Here is a 19,077-nt window from a genome sequence, read left to right as displayed (position 1 = left end):
TAAAGTAACTGAGGAAGATTACAGAGCCTCTTTCAACTTAGGTCCCAGAGCAACTGTGATGACCAAGGCCTCCTTCCTTCCTTCCTTTCTTCCCTTCAGCATGGGATATGCAGCATAAACAACAACAGCAAAAAACACCCTTTGGTTTTGTTAAGTCCTTGAGATTGTGGAGCTGTTGTTACCACAGTATCTTACTAACACCTGTAATTTTACTACGTGCATAATCGATAGTGTTGTTCTCGGTGTTTTTTTTAAAAACTTTACATAAATGGCACGCTACTGCAAAAAAAAAAAAAGAAAGTTTTAGTTTTTGCTCTAGAGTTTGCAATATATGTTTACAACTAAGCTAAGATCACTTTCAAATAACACTATACCACTTCATGGGTAGGACAGGTACTTGCAACACAGTATTCCCAGTTCCTTCTATCTTCACAACATTGCTGTCATAGCTTTTACTTATCCATAAGCTATAATCATCTGACATATTGTTGCTATTATTTTTTTGGACACACCTGCTTTTATTTGTTTATGGATTTATACTTCCTGTCCTCCCCAAGAAGAATGTAAGCACCACAGGTGCAGGCATTGGGTCTGTCATGCCCACCATTGTAGAGCCAGCACGTAAAACAGTGTCAGGCAAAGGAGTGCACAGTAAGTGTTGAATGAGCCAGTAGAATCTTCCATTTTCCTTGGGTAACTCGATTCGCTATCAAATACATAAGCAGTGTATGTAAAGTGAAGCCCCAGAGGTGTGTACAAACTGGAATGCTCGTTGGCTAATCCCTTGAGTGGGTGGAGTTTCGATTGGAAAAGAGGGTTATAAACCCTCACTTTGTCCCCTCACAGCACCGGAGACAAGAGCCGGGAAGAGATAAGGTTAGTGGTGAAGTTCTTATACACTCTTCTTGGGCTTGGTTGGATAGTTATATCTTGTGGCCAAATTTGCAGTTTATAGTCAGCAATTGTTTTAACTTTGTGGTTAATTTAATGCCTATATTTCTAAACTTGCCTATATCAAATAAAAGGAACAGATTTTTTTTTTTCGGCAGAGTACATATGTAAATGAAAACGAGATAGCAAATGTACATCCAGACAAGGCCTTTTGAAGACTTTCTCTGCCTGTGCATGACATAGGTCATATCGGACATTAACATCCCCCCACGCACAGCATGCATTAAATATAATTTCAAAAATAAGTAGGTGAGACTCAAATGGGGTTTCTGTTGATTGGTGGATAGAACTTGCTTAGTAGAATTTAAACGTTTATTACTTTTTGAGCCATTACATTTTCTTTCAGCAAATCTCATATTTTTGTACACGGTTGAAAAGAATACAGGCACCACCCACCCTGTGCCATGGTGCTAATAGGTAAACTGAGTCTCCTGCAGCTATGTGTCTACTCCACTACGCTTGGAAGGTTTGATCCAAATGATCTGACACTAGGGTCTTCCTCTGCTATTATGTCATATATATACATATGTATATACATATATATGTATATATATGTGTATACACATATATGACATAAATTTTTCATTTCATATATATATATATATGAGAAAAAGAAGAGAAATAATTCATAATCAATGTAACTTTAAAGCTACATTGAAAGTCTTGGCTGTACTTGAAGCGATATATACTTAAGGCTAAAATGATGCTACATCTTCCCAAACTAGCAAATTTAAATTCTGTGGGAAATACAAGGTTACCTGGGAGAGTTTTTTGTCTCAGTGACAAATTTTCGATCTGTTGGTTGTAATGAAGATAGGCCATTCTGATCCATTGGAGAAGCCGAAGTACATGTTAAAGCTATTTCTATTGATAATAGATTTAGAATTGACGTCTTGTGTTCTGGCCCAAAACATCTGCTAAAACTGGCAACCTCTTAAATTAACCTCTTAAAATTTTCATGATCCAGAAAAGCCATTAAAAGCCTGCTTTTTGCCTAACTGTTCAAATAATTGAGAAAAACGTGTTGTTTTGCCTAAATTATCCAGAGTGACTGTTAACATTGTCAGTAGAATTTCACCCCCAAAAGGCTGGCTGCTTTCCCAACACGTGTGTTTAGCAGATAGGAGCATAGGGCAAAGAAGACGAGAAGAGACAAGATCAGAAAGATTGTTAAAACTGGAAGAAACGAAGGAAATTACTTAATTCTGAACCAACTCCTCGTTTTATAGTTGAGGAAACTGACATTTCGCCCAGACCTACACATTTGGTACTTTGTTAAATTTGGGAATTGAAGAATTCTCTCTGAAAGGGGGATCAGTAAAAATGATCTAACATGGGAAATTTACTTCTAATTCTCCCAAATACCCTCTGCCCTTCTCTTTCTCTTTCCTTAGCCACACACAACTCCAGCATTTCACCATTTCCTCCCCCTACTTTTTAAATATCATGCTCTGCAATGTTTGTCTGCCTACCTTCCCTGGGAAGAATAACCCAGAGCTACACATTGAACCCCAGGTGCAGTTCACTTGAGGTTTCACTCTAGACGTGGGCTTCTCAAACTTTGATGTGTAAGTGGGGGACTTCGTGACAAATGCAGAGTCACGCTGATTCGGTAGACCTGGCCCAGGGACTGAGATTCTGCATTTCTATAATAACACGCTCCTGGGTGAAGCTGATGTGGCTGGTCCAAAACTGCACTTCTAGAAAATGCTTTCCACTCCTTCCAGAAGCATATGTGAATGTTGGTGTAATCTGGAAATATAGATGTGTGTGTGTGTGTGGCATTTTTGAGTTTTACTATGTTCAGCAATTTGCACACATTATCTTATTTCCACCTCATAACTACGTAAACGAATTAGGAACTATTTGCCTAAGACAAATGAGGAAACTGAGGCTCAGAGAGGTTAAAAACCTTGCTCAAGTGAGAGGGAGAGCTGAAATTTGAAACTAGGTTTTTGCTTCCACTGCTACCCAGGGACTAACTCAGATATATGTTCTCTACATTTTCTAAAAGATTCGGGGCATATTTGTTACCCAAGGACCATTCTCCAACTATCCAAAGTTGTCATGCCATCATGGCTACTTCCTGCTCACCCTGCCATAGGTGTGGGTACCTGGGGCTCTGGGTGTGGAAGTGCACCCCACCACTCAGCTCAGGTAAAGCTGCACAGAGGTGACCACATTTGTGAGCCCTGGGAGGTGAGTCTCAGTTCCCAATGTTGTGAGACCCCTGTGGGAACCCTTCTTGGTGCCCCGGGTTTGTTGAATTCAGGACACACCTGTCGGTCAGCATCAGCAACACAAGAAACAGAGTTGAAAAGAGGGGTGTGAATTTATATTGGCTCGATGTCTTGGGTTCTGAGTCTTCCAGCAGCTTTTTCTCAGAGTATTTGCTTTGGGGTGAAATCCAGAGAACACAGCTACTTTGCTTCCTGCCTTTTCATTTCCCAGGGACGCAATGAATATTTCCATTGCACCTGTTCTTTTAAGCTTTGACAATGTACTTTTTTTTTTTTTAACAATGAGAATAATTAGGTTTATTATTTGAAGCATAAATAAACTCCATCTTCTGTATTACCAAGTGGTAGTTTATCCTAATCTTTGTTGAAATGCATTAGAAGTCAAGGAAAAGGGACAAAAGGACTTGATTTAGGCTCTTAACCTATAAAACCATGATGCAAGAAGGAGCTGGGCTCAGAAAAACAAACGTATTTATATATACCCATTCTGAAAGGCTCTGCTCAATTCCTGCAGTAATACCATACTGTACTCTTGTTAAACACGTATTTCATTCTGACTTACTACTTGGTAGTCTAGATGGTTCCATCACTAGATATAAGATTTGTAAGGTTTTTGATGGCAGGAACTTCATCTTATTTTTCTTTGTATGCCTGGAGTGCCTAACCTACTACGGTATCCATGGTAGGAGCTCAATAAATGTTTGATGTTGAAAGAAAGAATGGAAGATTGAACACAGAAATGTAACAAGTTAAACTGGTACATATCTCAAAGTGGCCCACTGGGGTAATAGCTACCAGGAGTCGGGGAGAACACTGGGCTGGTTCTGTAGGAGATGGAAGTACTACGCCATAACTCTTGCCTTCCAGGATATTTCCTCCTTTTCGGAGCTGTGCAGTGAAGCATCCAGGGGTAGAGGCTGGTTCTCGGGCTGTGAGATTGTGAGAGATACTGGGCCCCTTCTCTGTGCTCAGCCCTCCTAAAAGGAACCATTCCTTCTGGGAGGGGTCAGAGGTGATCACTGGAGTCTTGCTGAGCCTCTTCACAACATCCTGTTCAGTTCTCCATCACCCACCTGAGAGCCCAGTTTAGAATGCCACAGGGCCAGCTGAGGCTGAGAGATGAGGAATGGTGGCTGGTGGGCCAGAGCCCGCTAGTATGGTGCACGCAAACATTTGTTGGGATTTTTTCCAAGTGGTGGCTTGTTCTTAACAACTAGGGAAAAAACTTCCCTTCTTTTGGACTAGAAAGAAAAGACTGCCAGCTACAGCTCTGTTTATCTGAGGTGGGGTCTCCTTCATTCGAACCCTGGGTTTTTAGGGCTCCCTTGGGCACGGGGGAAGGCTTGGAGGTGATGGCGGGGAGGGGAGTGATCCTGGATCCAGTTCTGGATTCCAAAGTTACATCCTTCAACCTCCCACGTGCCTTGAGAATGTGGCAGGGGCAGGCTGAAGGGAAGACTGTGGTGAGCACGAAGCTGTTCCATGCAATTCCCAAAGACACTTCCACAGAGCCGTGACCCACGGAAACGCTTGTTATGTTCAGGAGCACAAAAGCCACACCAGACTTTACTTTTTAAATGTTTTGTATTACCATATGGAGTCCAATGTACAACAGTTTTAGCTCCTTTTTACAAACATCAATTGCATTTGCAACAAACACTTCTAAATCCCATATAAGACTCTTAGACAGGCCCATCTTTGCATAAGAAACTCTAAGAGCACACAGAATCCGCTCATCATTTGTTTAAGGAAGCGAGGAGCACCCTACTTGTATGGCTCAGACATGGTGGTATGTATTTTACCTATCACGTTATTCAATCCTCAGTCTCTATAATAACCCTCTGAGGTGGGTCATATAACCACCACCCCCAGGTTAGGGATGAGGAGACTGAGGCTTAGAGAGGTGGAATAAGGCTGTGCAATAATGGGGACCATGGGAAGTGGGTAAGTGCTGCCTTGGGAAGCCGAGGTGAGCCTCCCCACCCCTGTGCTCACCCTGACGTGCCCTGATGTACCTGCACGCGGTAATTTTGCCTTTTCCTTGAAGCATGCGTTGTGGCATATGGCGTCAGAGGGGCAACTATGGGAAAAGGTGACCCAACCATCCTCTAAGTGGGTATAGAGCTTTAGTATAAATCCAAGCACGTTACCTTTATCTTCTTGGATCACCTCAATAATCCTGGGAGATAGACAGGGGTCACTAACATCACAGATGAAAGAGTCACTGTGGCTCTTGCAACAATGAGGTAGAAAGTGTTATCAGGGACGCTTGCGTTACCATGATCGCCTTTAAAAGGTAGCCGGTCACATGGTATAATTCTTCCCATGGGTGAGGACATGAAGGCAGACAGAGATGTAGTGAATTGGGTCTAAACTTACCCAGCTCCTTGGTGCTCAGGTTAGGACTCGAATCCTGGTCTCGTCTAGGTCTTCATCTGTGCTTTCCCCAGCACTCAGGACAGTCTTGTGACAGAAATGAAAAAGTCCCCAATTCCCAGCGCATACTTCAGTCCACACAGGCCCAGCCCACTGTTAGAAAACATTTTGTTTTGCAAGATCATTCATGAAACCATCATATTAACCCCCGGTTCCTTCCAGAGGAAATCTCTCAAATCCACAAAATACCTCGATACCTTGATATGTACAGTTTGCTCTTCCTTTTTTCTTAAATTGTGAGATAGAGTATACATATAGGAGAGTGCAAAAACATTTACACACAGTTTAAAGATTAATTATAAAGGCTAATTACTAATTTTGTTTAAGAAATAGAACATTATTAGAATCCCCAAAGCCCAATCCCCCCCAATCCCAACCTCCATTCTCCTCAGTAGAGGTAACCACTATTCTGCTTCTGTAATAATTATTGTCTTCATAGTTTTACCTACTAAGTATGCACCCCTAAACAATAGTTTCGTTTTGCCTGTTTTGGAATTGTTATAAACACAGACACAACATATGGTGTGTGTAAGTTTGTTCTTTTTTTTTTTTAATTTTTATTGGGAAACACTGGGGAACAGTGTGTTTCTCCAGGGCCCCTCAGCTCCAAGTTGTTGTCTTTCAATCTAGTTGTGGAGGGTGCAGCTCACTGGCCCATGTGGGAATTGAACAGGCAATCCTGTTGTTTGGAGCTCGCGCTCTAACCAACTGAACCATCCAGCTGCCTCTGTTAGTTTCTTCTTTAAACATGTTTTTCTTATTTCACCCTTCAGAAAACCCTGAGCCAGAAGTCATGGCAGCCAAACCCAAGCTCTACTACTTTCGTGGCAGGGGCAGGATGGAGTCGATCCGCTGGCTGCTGGCTGCAGCTGGAGTGGAGGTGGGTTCTTGTTAGGAAGCGGGAGGAGGGTGATTTGGGTGAGACTGAAGTGGTGGTCCTCTTCCTTCTTCAAAACTCAAGATGGTGTCTTCAAGCTGTACCCACTCTTTCCCTTTCAATGTCTTTCTTCATAAGAGGTGCAGGGGGGAGCATAGTCCTCTGTTTAAGGAGAGGTGGGAGGGTGGAAGCCTAGGAAGGTGCTCTGGAAGCTTTATAGGGCCTGGAAAGATCTTAGTGGATCATAAGACAAAGGAGACAGGGGAGACCCACGTCTGAATCATTCTCTCCATTGAGACCAGCTGATTTTCTGGGATCTTTTCAACTTTACCTCAGGCATGCTCTGCCCATGCCTGCCAACTGGAACCCTAGGCCCGCCTGCAGTCTGGTCTCCCCTTGAATCATCCTCTGAAGGGTCGGCCTCACGGGGAATCTTACCTTCACTCCGAATTCCCTCTCCACTGACTTTTCCATAGACTTTTTAAAAAACTTTTATTTATTTAAGTGTGTTTTTCCAGGACCCATCAGCTCCAAGTTAAGTAGTTAGTTGTTTCAATCTAGTTGTGGAGGGAGCAGCTCACATTGGCCCATGTGGAGATCGAACCGGAAATCTTGTTGTTTAAGAGCACCGCACTCTAACCAACTGAGCTAACTGGCCACCCGCTTCCATAGATTTTTCACAAGTGGAATTGTTTGGTTTTATGCAGGTGTAGACTTCCATTTTCCTATTTGAATGCCATCTCCTCTAGAATAAGGACTCATGACCTTCTTTGGTTTCCTCTTTTCCCCTTAGGGGCTTCCCTCTTAACACTGATCACCTTATCCTACCCCCACCTCAAGATCTGTGGGACAAAAAAGTCACTCTCACCCACAAAAGCTTCTAAAGAAAGTTTCTGAAGAAACTTCATCAATAAATGATGATAAACCCACCTGAGTAACGGTCTTTGGATCCCTCCAATTGAATATATGAGCATCAAAGAGAAATTTAATTTGACCTGATATGGAGGGAGAATGACACAGAAGAGAGAGGAGAAAGAGAAGAGAAAATGGAAGAGGAGAAATCATTGGGGAAGCTGGAGAAGAAGAGATGAGTTTGGAAAGAAGGAAGAGTTAAGCCAAAAAAAAAAGAAAAAATATAAATGGGGGCTGTGGGATATGCTTTAAGTAGGCCCCAAAACAAAAAGGGGTGCTAGTTCAATGTCAGTCTAAGCTAATGTATACACACCCTCTGTCAGAATTTTCAGCTGTGTGGTAGTTGATAACTTTGTGGTTCCTTTTGAAATTTTCATTCTGGAAGACACTGAACTCTTTATACTGTGAGCATTTCTTCTCTTCCTTCCCTCCTTCCTTCCTTCCTTTCTTTCTTTTTTTTTTTTTGTAGACCTTAAAGTTATAACAATGTCTCTATCCTTTATCTAGTTTGAAGAAGAATTTCTTGAAACAAGAGAACAGTATGAGAAGTTACAGAAGGGTGAGCCTAGATTTGTTCAATATTACCTTATTGGGAAAAATATAAATTTGTTTCTGGAAATATTCATTTCATTATAGAACATAGAACTCTAGAATGACAACTATTAGAAAAGGCACACAGTGTGACGGCTAACAGTGATTGACTGTTCACTGTGTACTTGGCACAGAGCTAAATTTGTCATCTGTATGGTCTTTAGCTGTTCTCAAGCAGGTTATGACCTACTTAAGCTTATCAAGTAGGTTATGACCCTGCCTCAATTAGATGTGCTGGCATGGGTTGCCCCAGTGCCAATTGATTCAAAATTCCCCATCTCATTGAAGAATCCTTTAATAATTCTTAAACAATGATCCAATGGGTTGGAGGGGAGGGAGCAACAGGAAAGGGGATTTTGACCTAAGATATTTTCTAGTTCCTATGGTTCGTATCCACTCATTTTTGCTGGTTTAACAGATCAATAGAAACCATTTTATCAGGTCACAATTTTGGAAACAAAACTATAGAAAAAGATCCAAGAAGATGTCTTTAACCCTTACAACTCCACACAAACATTTCTCACACTGAGAGAAAACCTAGTATTTTCATAGTACTTCTTAAACTACTAACAGCCATACCATTATTTTCTTTATCTAAGGAAACCTGGGTGTCCCATCACTGCTGATAAATAGTCATGAAATTAACACAAATACTTTTTTTAAGGAAAACTTTCACTTAGTAGTCAGCAGACCTGCCATTTGCGAACTGTATGACTTTGGGCAAGGCCTTTAACTTCTCTGCACCCTGTCTCTTTAAAAAATTGTTTCTAAATTAATGTATAGCTGACATAAGCATCCTCTTTATCATAAAATAAAAAGAATCTATGGTTGTAGATTGCACTGTACCAACAGCTCTTACTGAGTGGCGAAGGCCCACTTTACCCCTTTGCCAATTCTTGTCCAGGAACTTTATTATCTGGAATCACCCTGAAGCTCCTCTTCTCTTTATTTCTGCCCCACTCCACCCCAAACAAGGACGGTCACTGGTACATAGTAAGGGTTAAATGCATACATATTGAATCAATTAATGAATTAATGAATTAAACTCTTCCCTGATCATTCTGGCAGGAGTGCTCCCTGAGAGCCTCTGAAATCCTCCAACCCTCCTTGAGTGGGGGATGTAGCTACTGTGCTCGGGACACCCTCCTCGGCATTGCTGTTATTTGTGAACAGAAGGTAGAGAGGGACAGCAGAGGGACCACTTCTGCTGGCTTAGTTGTTCCCTGACTCTGTGAGTTTGGGCCAATCACATTTGCCTCCCTTGGCCTCCACGGTGCCATTGTCTATATAATATGAATGAACTAAACTAAATGATCTCAAATATCCTCTCCTACATGCTTGATCTGAGGTTTTTAAAAATCCTCCTAAAGAAGATGATCAGCTTCTCGTTGTGTGGGATCATTTCTAATGGGTGTCTGCGTCCCTCAGCAGCAGCAGATCCCAGCTTTAAATGCTCCTTCAATACTGAACAAATGTAGAACTTTTAGGAAAAGGAGGTTTTGTAGTCTCTTCACTAATAACGGTATTGATATTTCCGAAGCATGGCTATGAGCATGACCTTATTCCTATTCAAAGAAACTCAGTAAGATGGGTAGGACAGATACTGTTATAGGTCAGAAAACCAGCTCAGAGAAGTTAGAGACGTGTCTAAATTCATCCAACCAGACAGGGACTTGGCTCCCTGAAAAGCTGTTACTGGTTCCAACGGTGGTGTTCTCCCCACCATCTTCCACTGCCTCTCCTTAAGACAATTAGGAAAGGTAGTAGACATTGGGGAAATTAATTGTGGCCTTTGCCAATGCACTAGTGAAATCTATTTCCTATTTTGGGTAAAGTTCCTTAATCTCAACAACGTACAGGTATAAATGAAATTTAAGGGCTATTCATATCTTCAAGACCCATGAAAAAAGCACTATTTGTAGTATATTTTTAAATGCATTATTTATATGGACAGGCACTCACAAAGAAGAAAATTTGATTTTCCTAAACATTGACTATTGACAGTAATATTGTTTTAATTATGCTATCTTATTTCATCCTTTTAAAATCTTGCTAAATAGATATGATTACTGTTTTAGAGAAAAGGAAGCTGAAGCTCAGATAAGTCATTTGCTTAAAGTCACAGGGCTGGAAAGGGCGAATGCTGACATTCAAACCCAGGTCTGCCGGGGTTTCTCACTGTCACGTTGTCCTGATGCTTGTGGACCTAGAGTGATACCTGATATGCTTTTTAAAGAATTAAGACTCCACCTCTGAATCAGAATATCTGGGAGGTGCGGTAAGTGCTTTTAACAACCCACTTCCCCCAAGTGATTCTTATCCACCTTAAAATTTGAGAACCAGAAGCACTTATCCTATAACATAGTCTAAGTAACGGTAGAAAGTCTTAAATAATCATGATTAACCAACACACAAAAATGCACGAAACCATCAAGCAAATGTCAAATTTCCCACGAATCAAATGGTAGGCATTTGCTCGACAACTGGGGTCTTGAACTCACCACTATGGGTGAAAACTAAAAATCATTCAATGAAATTAAAGTGGACGCTTTCGCAGGCGTACCACCACCGTGGAAGAAGAGTATTTTAACCTTTCTTTGCTCAAACCACAGATGGACGCCTGCTGTTTGGTCAGGTGCCTCTGGTTGAAATTGATGGAATGACGCTGACACAGACTAGAGCCATCCTCGGCTACCTTGCTGCCAAGTACAACTTGTATGGGAAGGACCTGAAGGAGACCGTCAGGTACCACAGGGTTCCTGCCTGTATTTGATTCTTATCCAAGCTTCTGTAGGCACCAACTGAGACCTGGCTCAGGTGTAGCCTTTCACGCTGAACTAAGGAGAGAAGGCAAGGGGAACAAAGGGGAGATGAGCTCTTGTTACATCCAGCAGGACTTACGCTTAACTAAATAAGTACTCCACATAGCAGTCTGCATTCAACATTCTCATATTCTCTCCCCACTGCGAACAAAATATCTTCTCATTACATGACCTGGTAAACTATTCTATATGGAGGTGGAAATGAATGACTTAGCAAACAAATATTGAGCGTTGTAACAACGATCTATTACTACAAAAAATACTGTGTAGGATGATGTGATACAGAATTGCACACCTGAAATCTATGTAATTTTACTAACAATTGTCACCCCAATAAATTTAAAAAATAAAATTAAAAAAAAATACTGTGTAACATATCATCTTGAAGCACAGTGACTTAAATTAGCAAGTACTTATTATTACGCGCCAGTAATATGAGTCATCTTAGGGGGCTGGCCTCTCTGGGCCAGTCTTGACTTATCTTGGCTGGACTGACTCATATGTCTGTGATCAACCAGTAGTCAGCTAGGAGGCTCTGGTTTTAGGTGTTGGCTATTGATTATGAGGAAAATGGGCCATGGGTCTCTCATCCTCTCACTTGGAGCTTGCCTCATCATGGCAGCTAGACAGGGTTCTAAGAGAGAGAGAGAGTGAAAGCACACAGGCCTCTTAAGTTCTAGCTCAAAGCTAGTACTCAAAACGTATCAATTCTACTTCCTTCTATTAGTCAAAGTAGTCATGAGGGCAGCCCAGGAAACAGACCCCATCTATTGGAAGAAGCTGTCAAGTTTTATCACATATAATGGAGAGTGACGATTTGTGGCCACTTTTCTGCATCTACCACAAGCACCTCAAGCATATACCATAAGCATCTACTATGTGCACTGTGCTAGGCTTGGCTGAGGATGACTGGTTTAGTTTCACAGGAGATAAGTAGACTTAAGACAAAGACTTGCAACTATAAAATTGTATCTGGATTTGGGGTCAAGGAGCATTTTCAGTGTTCCTTATAGCTTATCACCATAAACATGGACACGATGGGATGGACAGTATACATAGAAGACATTCTACAAGAAAGGCCCAAGCTCAACTGTTCAGAAAATGGAGAGAGTACAAAATAGGAACGAGCAAAGTCCAGAACAAGAGGCATCCCGCCCCAACTTTCCCATAGCTCCATCTTTGAAACTGATTTAGTCATTCTAACTTGCAATCCCAAGGGTATATGGCAAGAGAAGCAATTTCAAACACAGTGTATGAATTGAATCCTTTTATAACAATGTAAACAAGTATTAATATGCAAAACAGTCTGTTTCTCATTGTTTTGATGCATGTTTTAATTGTGTGTTTTTTTAATACCCATGGCTTTTTCCCAAGATGTACATCCTAAGCTATAGAGTACTGTTAATATTTTTTTTAAATCCAGGTTAGGCATAAATTGTAATAGATTAAAGCAAACAGGCTAGATGGCAACCTAACATGGAAGAAAAAGGATTTGTGATTCAGATAGGACAATGAAAGTAAATTATTCTTTTATGTATGTTAAAAAGAAAGACAAAGACCAAGAAAATCATTAAATTTGTTGGGCAATTGGCATATAGTGGGGGATACAAAGTCACACCACCCTTAATGAGTTTGCAAGCTAGTGTAGAAATAACTAGCACAGTACGACTGCACCAACAGGCCAATAAATAATAGTAACATAGCTTAATCATTTGTTAAAAAGTGTTTGTCGTTGAAAGAAAATTTTTAAAGAGAATGAAATAGAGCTATTTGCTTGACCTCACTAAGCAAGTAAACTTTTCTTTGTCAGTTGCCAGGTCCGTAGAAGACCTGCTAAATTATGTATCTTCCAAGTGAAAAGGTCTTGGTACTAATAATAGTTTTGCACTTTTGGTAAACTTCATTTAAATGGTTTGTTTTTTAAGCCCATAACTATCTAATTATTTGTTTATGGCCGATTTCGACTTAGAAGCACTCATTCATTTTTTCACACATCCCATTATTCAACAAACATTTCCAGAGACCCTGTTATATACATCATGGTCACTCGGCTGGTTCTGGTTCCAGACATTATTCCTGAACATGGAAGCTCAGGGAGAGGAAATCAAAAGTCATTTGCCCCAATATCTATTTAAACCGTAGAAGTCCCAGATTAGGAACGCCCACACTCAAAGCTTCCTCTGGGACTGAGAGTCGCACGGTGTTTTGTCAGGATCAACATGTACACGGATGGCACTCAGGACCTCATGACGATGATCATGCTGGCTGCGTTCAAACCGCCAGAGGAAAAAGAGGAGAACATTGCTTTAATCGTGACGAAAGCTAAAACTCGTTACTTCCCCGTCTTTGAAAAGGTAGGATGCAGGGATATGGTTTGGATCTCAGCGAGGCCTTCCCCTAGTGTGGCCCGAGGTGGTGTGGTGGTGTGGCAGGCATCATGACGCTTTTGTGACACAGGCTCTAGGTCCAAGACAGCTGCGTGGTCAGATCTTGGGGGGGGGTGGTGGCGGGGGAATAAAACCTCCAATCCCCCCTCCTCTCATCCCAGACAGGAAGTTGGAGGGGCAGACAGAACTGGGAGGGAGAGCACAGGCTCAGCAAGTTCCTTGTTCCCCTTCCCAAGATGTAGGGACCCAGAACTTTTGCATTCCCGCATGCTGGTAAGGATACTTAAAAGAGTGGATATATGAAAAGACAGAAGCCATGTTAGAGCTTTCCTGCATTTGGACTAAAAATTTTTTCCCCTCCCTTTTTCCCCTCCCCCAACCCCTCCAGGTCAAGCCGTTGTTTCTCAGTCTAGTTGTGTAGGACACAGCTCCCTGGCCCCTGATGGTATTAGGAGCCTTGAGCTCCCCTTAGCTGAGGCAGTCGGTCGCCAGCTCACAGCAGCTCTCACTGGCTGCTGGCCACTCATGATGGCTGCCATCGTGCCATGGCCACCGGCCGCTCATGGTGACACACGGTAGTCCCCAGCAGTACATGGTAACCTGCAACAGCTCATGCCAGCCTCTGGCTCCTCACGGCAGCCCCACTCCAGGGAGAGCTGTTGTTCACAATCTTAGCTGTAGAGGGCGCAGCTCACTGGCCCATGTGGGAATCCAACCTGAGACCTCGGCGTTAGGAGGCGGCGCTCCAACCACCTGAGCCAGCAGGCCAGCCCTGGACTAAAATTTTAATAAGGATTCCAATAAATGACATGTGTAATTATGGAACCTCCAACAAAACAGAATTGGAATAAACCAAGTGCCATGAAAGGATACAGCAATTCTGTTCTGATTTTTTAAAAAAGTTATCAGCCCACGGCATCACCATTATGAAGTCACTGTCAGATACTTCTTTAAGTTTAATACTGTAGGCTAATCATGCTTCAATAAAAAGACAAGTCTCTTAAAGTTACGACTTTTATGAAGTCATTTTAGACTCAATACTAATTACAAATGTCTTCAGTTTATCTGATAACGTTCCAAACTGAGAGGGCAGCATGCCAGATGGTAAGAAAGACTTGATAGCTTAGGGCTCCATAAAATAAAAGTTTGCAGGAGAAAACAATTCTGTGGTATTTCTTCTCAGTCTTTGGAAAACACTGAGAATATTTCCGTTTTTTTCTAAAGCTTTGGGAAAGAATTATTTGTTATTGACTAAACTATAATGAAGAGTTCTGTACTCAGAGTACTAGTCAAAACAAGTTTCTGCTTATTCAGGGACAATGTACAGTGACGTTGAAATTCCTTCCATTTAAAACAAAGCTAATGTGATTATTTGAGTTATAGTGTTAACTGTGCTTTATCATACTATAGATTTTGAAATCTGTGCGGCTAAATCCAGTACTTCCCAAAACATTTAAAATAATTAATTTGTTCAAATTAGGATCACACTCAAATTCATTCGTCATAATTAATCAATTATATATTTGAAGCCCCTTTTTTATATCTAAGGTCCCTCTTTCCTCTCACTTCCTCTTCTTTTTTTCCTTTTGCATTTGTCTGGTCAAGTATCTCACATTATGGATTTTACTACAACATATTCCTTTATTCCCTAGATTTCCTGTCAATTGGAAGTTAGAATTAGAAGCTTGATCAGGTGCACGCTTGATGTATTTTGGCCAGACTATTTCATAGGTGGTGTTGTGTAGGTGATTAAGAAGCACTTATTATCTGGTTGTCACTCTTCTTATGATTAACTGTGGTTGGTGATCAATACCTAGACCCAGTGATTTATTAGTGGATACAGAAGTTTGATACGCCAAGCCTGTCAGTCTCTGTTCATTTACTAGCTGGAATGCTTTTTATAAAATGAATCTTCCTCTCTATATTTGGTTACTCTGGGGTATGGTTTTTGGGGTTTTTTTGGGGGGGGGTGTAAGATAAATGCTATTTTCTTTTTATTCACCAGGTTTGGGCTCTGGTATCCCCATTGGTAACTTTTTCATACTTGTGGTATAGTAGCCAGATTCTAGGTAATCATGACCTTTGTGTCTCCCCTATACCAGTCGGTACAGTTTTACTTAACCAGCTCCAGGCTCATAACACGGAGTGCTGTTCTAGCACTTCACCTCGTGAGATGTCTTGATAATCACTGACAGATTTCCAAAAAGATTGTGCCAATTTACAGCAATATATGAGAGTTGCTTTCATCCTATCCTTGCCAGCATTTTTGGAGATTATAGAGAAAAAGATTCTTTAGCAAATTGGATCTGTACAGGAGATTCCATTCTTTGAAAGTGTTTAGCCAGGCAAAATCGTCTTTACTTTTGTTTGACATTTTTTTGTTATTTTTCTTTCTGTAGATTTTGAAAGAGCATGGAGAGGATTTTCTCGTTGGCAATAAATTCAGTTGGGCAGACATACAATTGTTAGAAGCTATTTTAATGGTGGAAGAACTCAATGCTTCTGTTCTTTCTGACTTCCCTCTGCTAAAGGTAGTGTGTTACCTTCCACACAAAGCCCAGGACAAAATGAATAGAAACAAAGACTGAAATAAAATGTGCCTCCACGTCAATCTCAGAGAAACTAAAGAAGACTGTTTCAAAAACCATTATTTTATTAATTTTGTTAAGTTTCTCCTGCTCACACTATAGGATCATTAGGAAATAAAAATCTTGTGAAGGGAGAAAGAATAAATTATTTTGATTTCTAGCATTAACATTTAGTGTTTTTCATTTTTGTAGTGCTTTTTACTTTTGTTTTCTTGTATTTTTACTTCTTGTTTTCTTTTACTTTTGTTTTCTTGTATTTTTAGTACTTTGAGGTATTTTTTTCCCCAGAGGAAACAAGGCTGATGAGTCTGTCTTTGTTGTTTTCCTCCCCAGCTCCTACCAAACAACTCCTCCCCTTCACTCCCTGTGATTCTGGGGCCCCCACGGAGCCCCTTGATTGCTCAGAGCTTCTGCTTGGATGGCATTCCTTGTCTCCTGCTGCATTGCTCCAGCCCTTAGATCTCTCTCTCTTTGAATCCTGCTATCGCCAGACCTCACCTGGCTTCTGCTCCAGTTCCTTAGAAACAGTTTATCTATTGTAATAGGTGACCATAGGTTTTATAATTTAAGAATGGAATTTTTTTTCTTATTACAAAAGAAATGCAAGTTTATGTAGCTACATCAGACATTTGTATAAACTAAAAAAATAAAAAAATAAAAATCTAACCAGCCAAATGTTACTGAATTAGACATCCTGACTATTATTTTGCATTTTTCTCCCCAGTAGAATCATACTAAACATTGCTTTGTGGTATGCTTTTTATATTTCTTCAATTATCATAAATATATTTACATGTCAAGATATATCCTTCTGAAATATCATTTTATTTTACTTTCATTAGGCAATAGAGTCACATCTTTCTGAAAAATCAGAACTATATAAAAAGGGCATACATTACAAAATCTCACTCCCACCTCTTCCTTCCCTCCTTCCTGCTCTCATAATCACTTTCATTGATTTCCTGTGCACCATTCCACTGTTCCTATTTATGCAGATACAAGAATTAATGGGCATATATCAATATATATTTATTGTCCCCCCTTTTTTTCTTACATAATGCCCTGGGCTTTCCCCCCAAAACAATGCATTCTAGAGATTTTCCCCTGTTGTATCGATAAGTGTTATCGATTGCTGTGCACAGACTTATTTTCAAGGCCCAATACGCAAGACACACCACCACAAGCCGGGATGAAGGGGTTAAAGAGTTTTACAAAGTGAAAGTAAGTTAGACAAGACAGAGATTAGGGGGATATATTATCATACCACTAACAAGCAAGGAGGCAATTCATCATACCACCAGGGCCCAGTCAATTAGACTCCTAGAAACAGCACCGGCCTTTCATCAGCACGGGCAGAACATCATGTGCAGAAACAGCACCCGCCCTTCATCAGCGTGGGCAAAATTCCAGTCAAGTAAAGTCATCAGCACGGGCAGAATATCTTGCATCAGCCTAGGCGGCCCGGGGAACAACAACTACTGTGCCTGCCTCGGCTTTCTGGGATTTTGAGGACTTCACTAACAACAGCAGCAAGCAGCCAATAAGCATACGTGTTAGCAACACAAGGAACTGGTCTCGGATCTGGTAGGAGCCCGGGCCAGTCCTTGGTACGAGATTAGATGTGTCGGAGCTCGGCCCACCTGCGCCAAGGCGAAGGCCAGGCTCCACATCCTGTAAATATTTTCTTGGTCCTTGGGAGGGTAGCCAATCCTTCCAAGGCCAAGCACATATCCCAGCCACTGTGAGAGTTTACATCCCCAAATGTTCCCAGGCAGACCTTCATATATTCTATTCCTTACACCTGTCCATACAGGGACCTTCCTCTTTCCTTTTACATATAATATAATTTTAAATTGCTCGCTTACATTTCTTGTAGGAGTGTACCATAATTTATTTAACAATTTTTTTCTTGGAAACATAGGTTATTTCTAATTTTTCACTGTGCTATACTTATGATACTTACTCATATTATTATACTTATTTCTTTGCTAACACCCCTACTTAACTTATTCCCTTATAATAAATTCCTAAAGCAGGAATCAATAGGTCAAAGAATATGAAGTTTTTGAGTTTTTAATATACACTGCCTAATTGTGACAGTGATTTTTTTTATTATTAAGATAATTTAGTTCATGTTATAGACACCTGCAATTGTATTCCCCTTCCCAGGAGAATCCAGCAAACGTGTGTTGAGGGATTACCTCAGATTCAACACACCAGGCTCCATTAAAGTTGCTAGTCTATACACCCTCCTCTCATAGCAAAGTTTTGATTTTTCTGAAAGTGGTGACTGTGTTTGAGGCCCTGATTTTACTGTTTCTCATTCCAGGCATTTAAAACAAGAATCAGCAACATCCCTACAATTAAGAAGTTCCTGCAGCCTGGCAGTCAGAGGAAGCCACCGCCGGACAGCCACTATGTGAAAGTAGTCAGGAATACCCTGCAGTTCTGATGGCAGCGGGTCTTCACGATGGCCGACAGTCACCATCCACTCGCAGCACCAGCCGGTGCCGATCAAGGCTAACTGTAGGGGTAAAGTGTCTGAAAACCACAAAACCGTGCTGCCATCCACAGCAAATGCACATTAAATGCAATATGAACCCATTCTGCTATGTGAACATTTTTAAGCTTGTCAATTGTGGATGATGGTTACAACTTTTTGATATCCACATATCAACAATTAGGAAGCTGTATATTTAGGCCAGTGGCCTCCATGGGACTGTTTTGCTATCTGTGTCGAGATAGGGACCATTGGGGAAAGAGGGAGCAGAGGATGGGCAGGATTTCTCCAACACACACCCTGATGCCGAGTACTTGGGAGAGGTAAAAAGTGGCAAATGACACATTGGCAAGATAATGGCTCTGTAGGAGACAGAGCATGTCCTAGGAACACCATTTTGAGAGCCTGAAAAAAACTTGGGCAATTAGACACCCCTGTTTACTACCTAACATGGCCACCAAACCTGAGTTTTGCTTTGGTGAAACAATTCCAAGTAACATTGAGACTAAGACATACCGATGAATATTTATACAAATTGACCCAGAAATTCCCTTGCCTTGGTATACTTCCTTTAAGTATAACTATTGGGTCCCCTAGTTGCATAATTTGGACCCCAGCCTCACATCGGGGCTATGTTTGGTAGGGATGGAGGGGCTGACTTCCTGATGGGGTGAGTATCCGGGGTGATATTACAGGCACAGCTGTGGCTCCCGGTGGGTGGTCTCTGTTCTGGAGCAGGGCTCCTGCCATTGGCTTGGGGTACATGATTCTAC

The 19,077-nt window shown here is 41.2% G+C and overlaps 1 protein-coding gene across 2 annotated transcripts; it reads left to right on the top strand.

The window, feature by feature from the left end:
* Positions 1-825: 825 nt before the first annotated feature.
* Positions 826-18,406, top strand: LOC117017636 (glutathione S-transferase A4). 2 transcript variants are annotated; one of them, XM_033098075.1, is made up of 7 exons: positions 827-876; positions 6,401-6,507; positions 7,924-7,975; positions 10,620-10,752; positions 13,042-13,183; positions 15,616-15,747; positions 18,134-18,406. In XM_033098075.1, the coding sequence occupies exons 2-7, from the start codon at positions 6,421-6,423 to the stop codon at positions 18,254-18,256; spliced, it is 669 nt and encodes a 222-aa protein (XP_032953966.1). In that variant the 5' UTR covers positions 827-876; positions 6,401-6,420; the 3' UTR covers positions 18,257-18,406. The 2 variants fall into 2 exon arrangements, with proteins under 2 accessions (XP_032953976.1, XP_032953966.1); XM_033098085.1 differs by lacking the exon at positions 15,616-15,747 and having other exon boundaries at positions 826-876.
* The last annotated feature ends 671 nt before the right edge of the window (positions 18,407-19,077 follow it).

The sequence above is a fragment of the Rhinolophus ferrumequinum genome, chromosome 3 (assembly GCF_004115265.2).
Source record: "Rhinolophus ferrumequinum isolate MPI-CBG mRhiFer1 chromosome 3, mRhiFer1_v1.p, whole genome shotgun sequence".
Lineage (NCBI taxonomy): Eukaryota > Metazoa > Chordata > Mammalia > Chiroptera > Rhinolophidae > Rhinolophus > Rhinolophus ferrumequinum.
This window is presented reverse-complemented; position numbering and strand designations above follow the sequence as displayed.

Excerpts from the sequence above, each read along its gene's own strand:
- LOC117017636 (XM_033098075.1), top strand. The coding sequence starts at position 6,421 with ATGGCAGCCAAACCCAAGCTCTACTACTTTCGTGGCAGGGGCAGGATG. Across the intron at positions 13,184-15,615 it reads ACTTCCCCGTCTTTGAAAAG|ATTTTGAAAGAGCATGGAGA; the intron begins GTAGGATGCAGG and ends TTCTTTCTGTAG. Across the intron at positions 15,748-18,133 it reads CTGACTTCCCTCTGCTAAAG|GCATTTAAAACAAGAATCAG; the intron begins GTAGTGTGTTAC and ends TTCTCATTCCAG.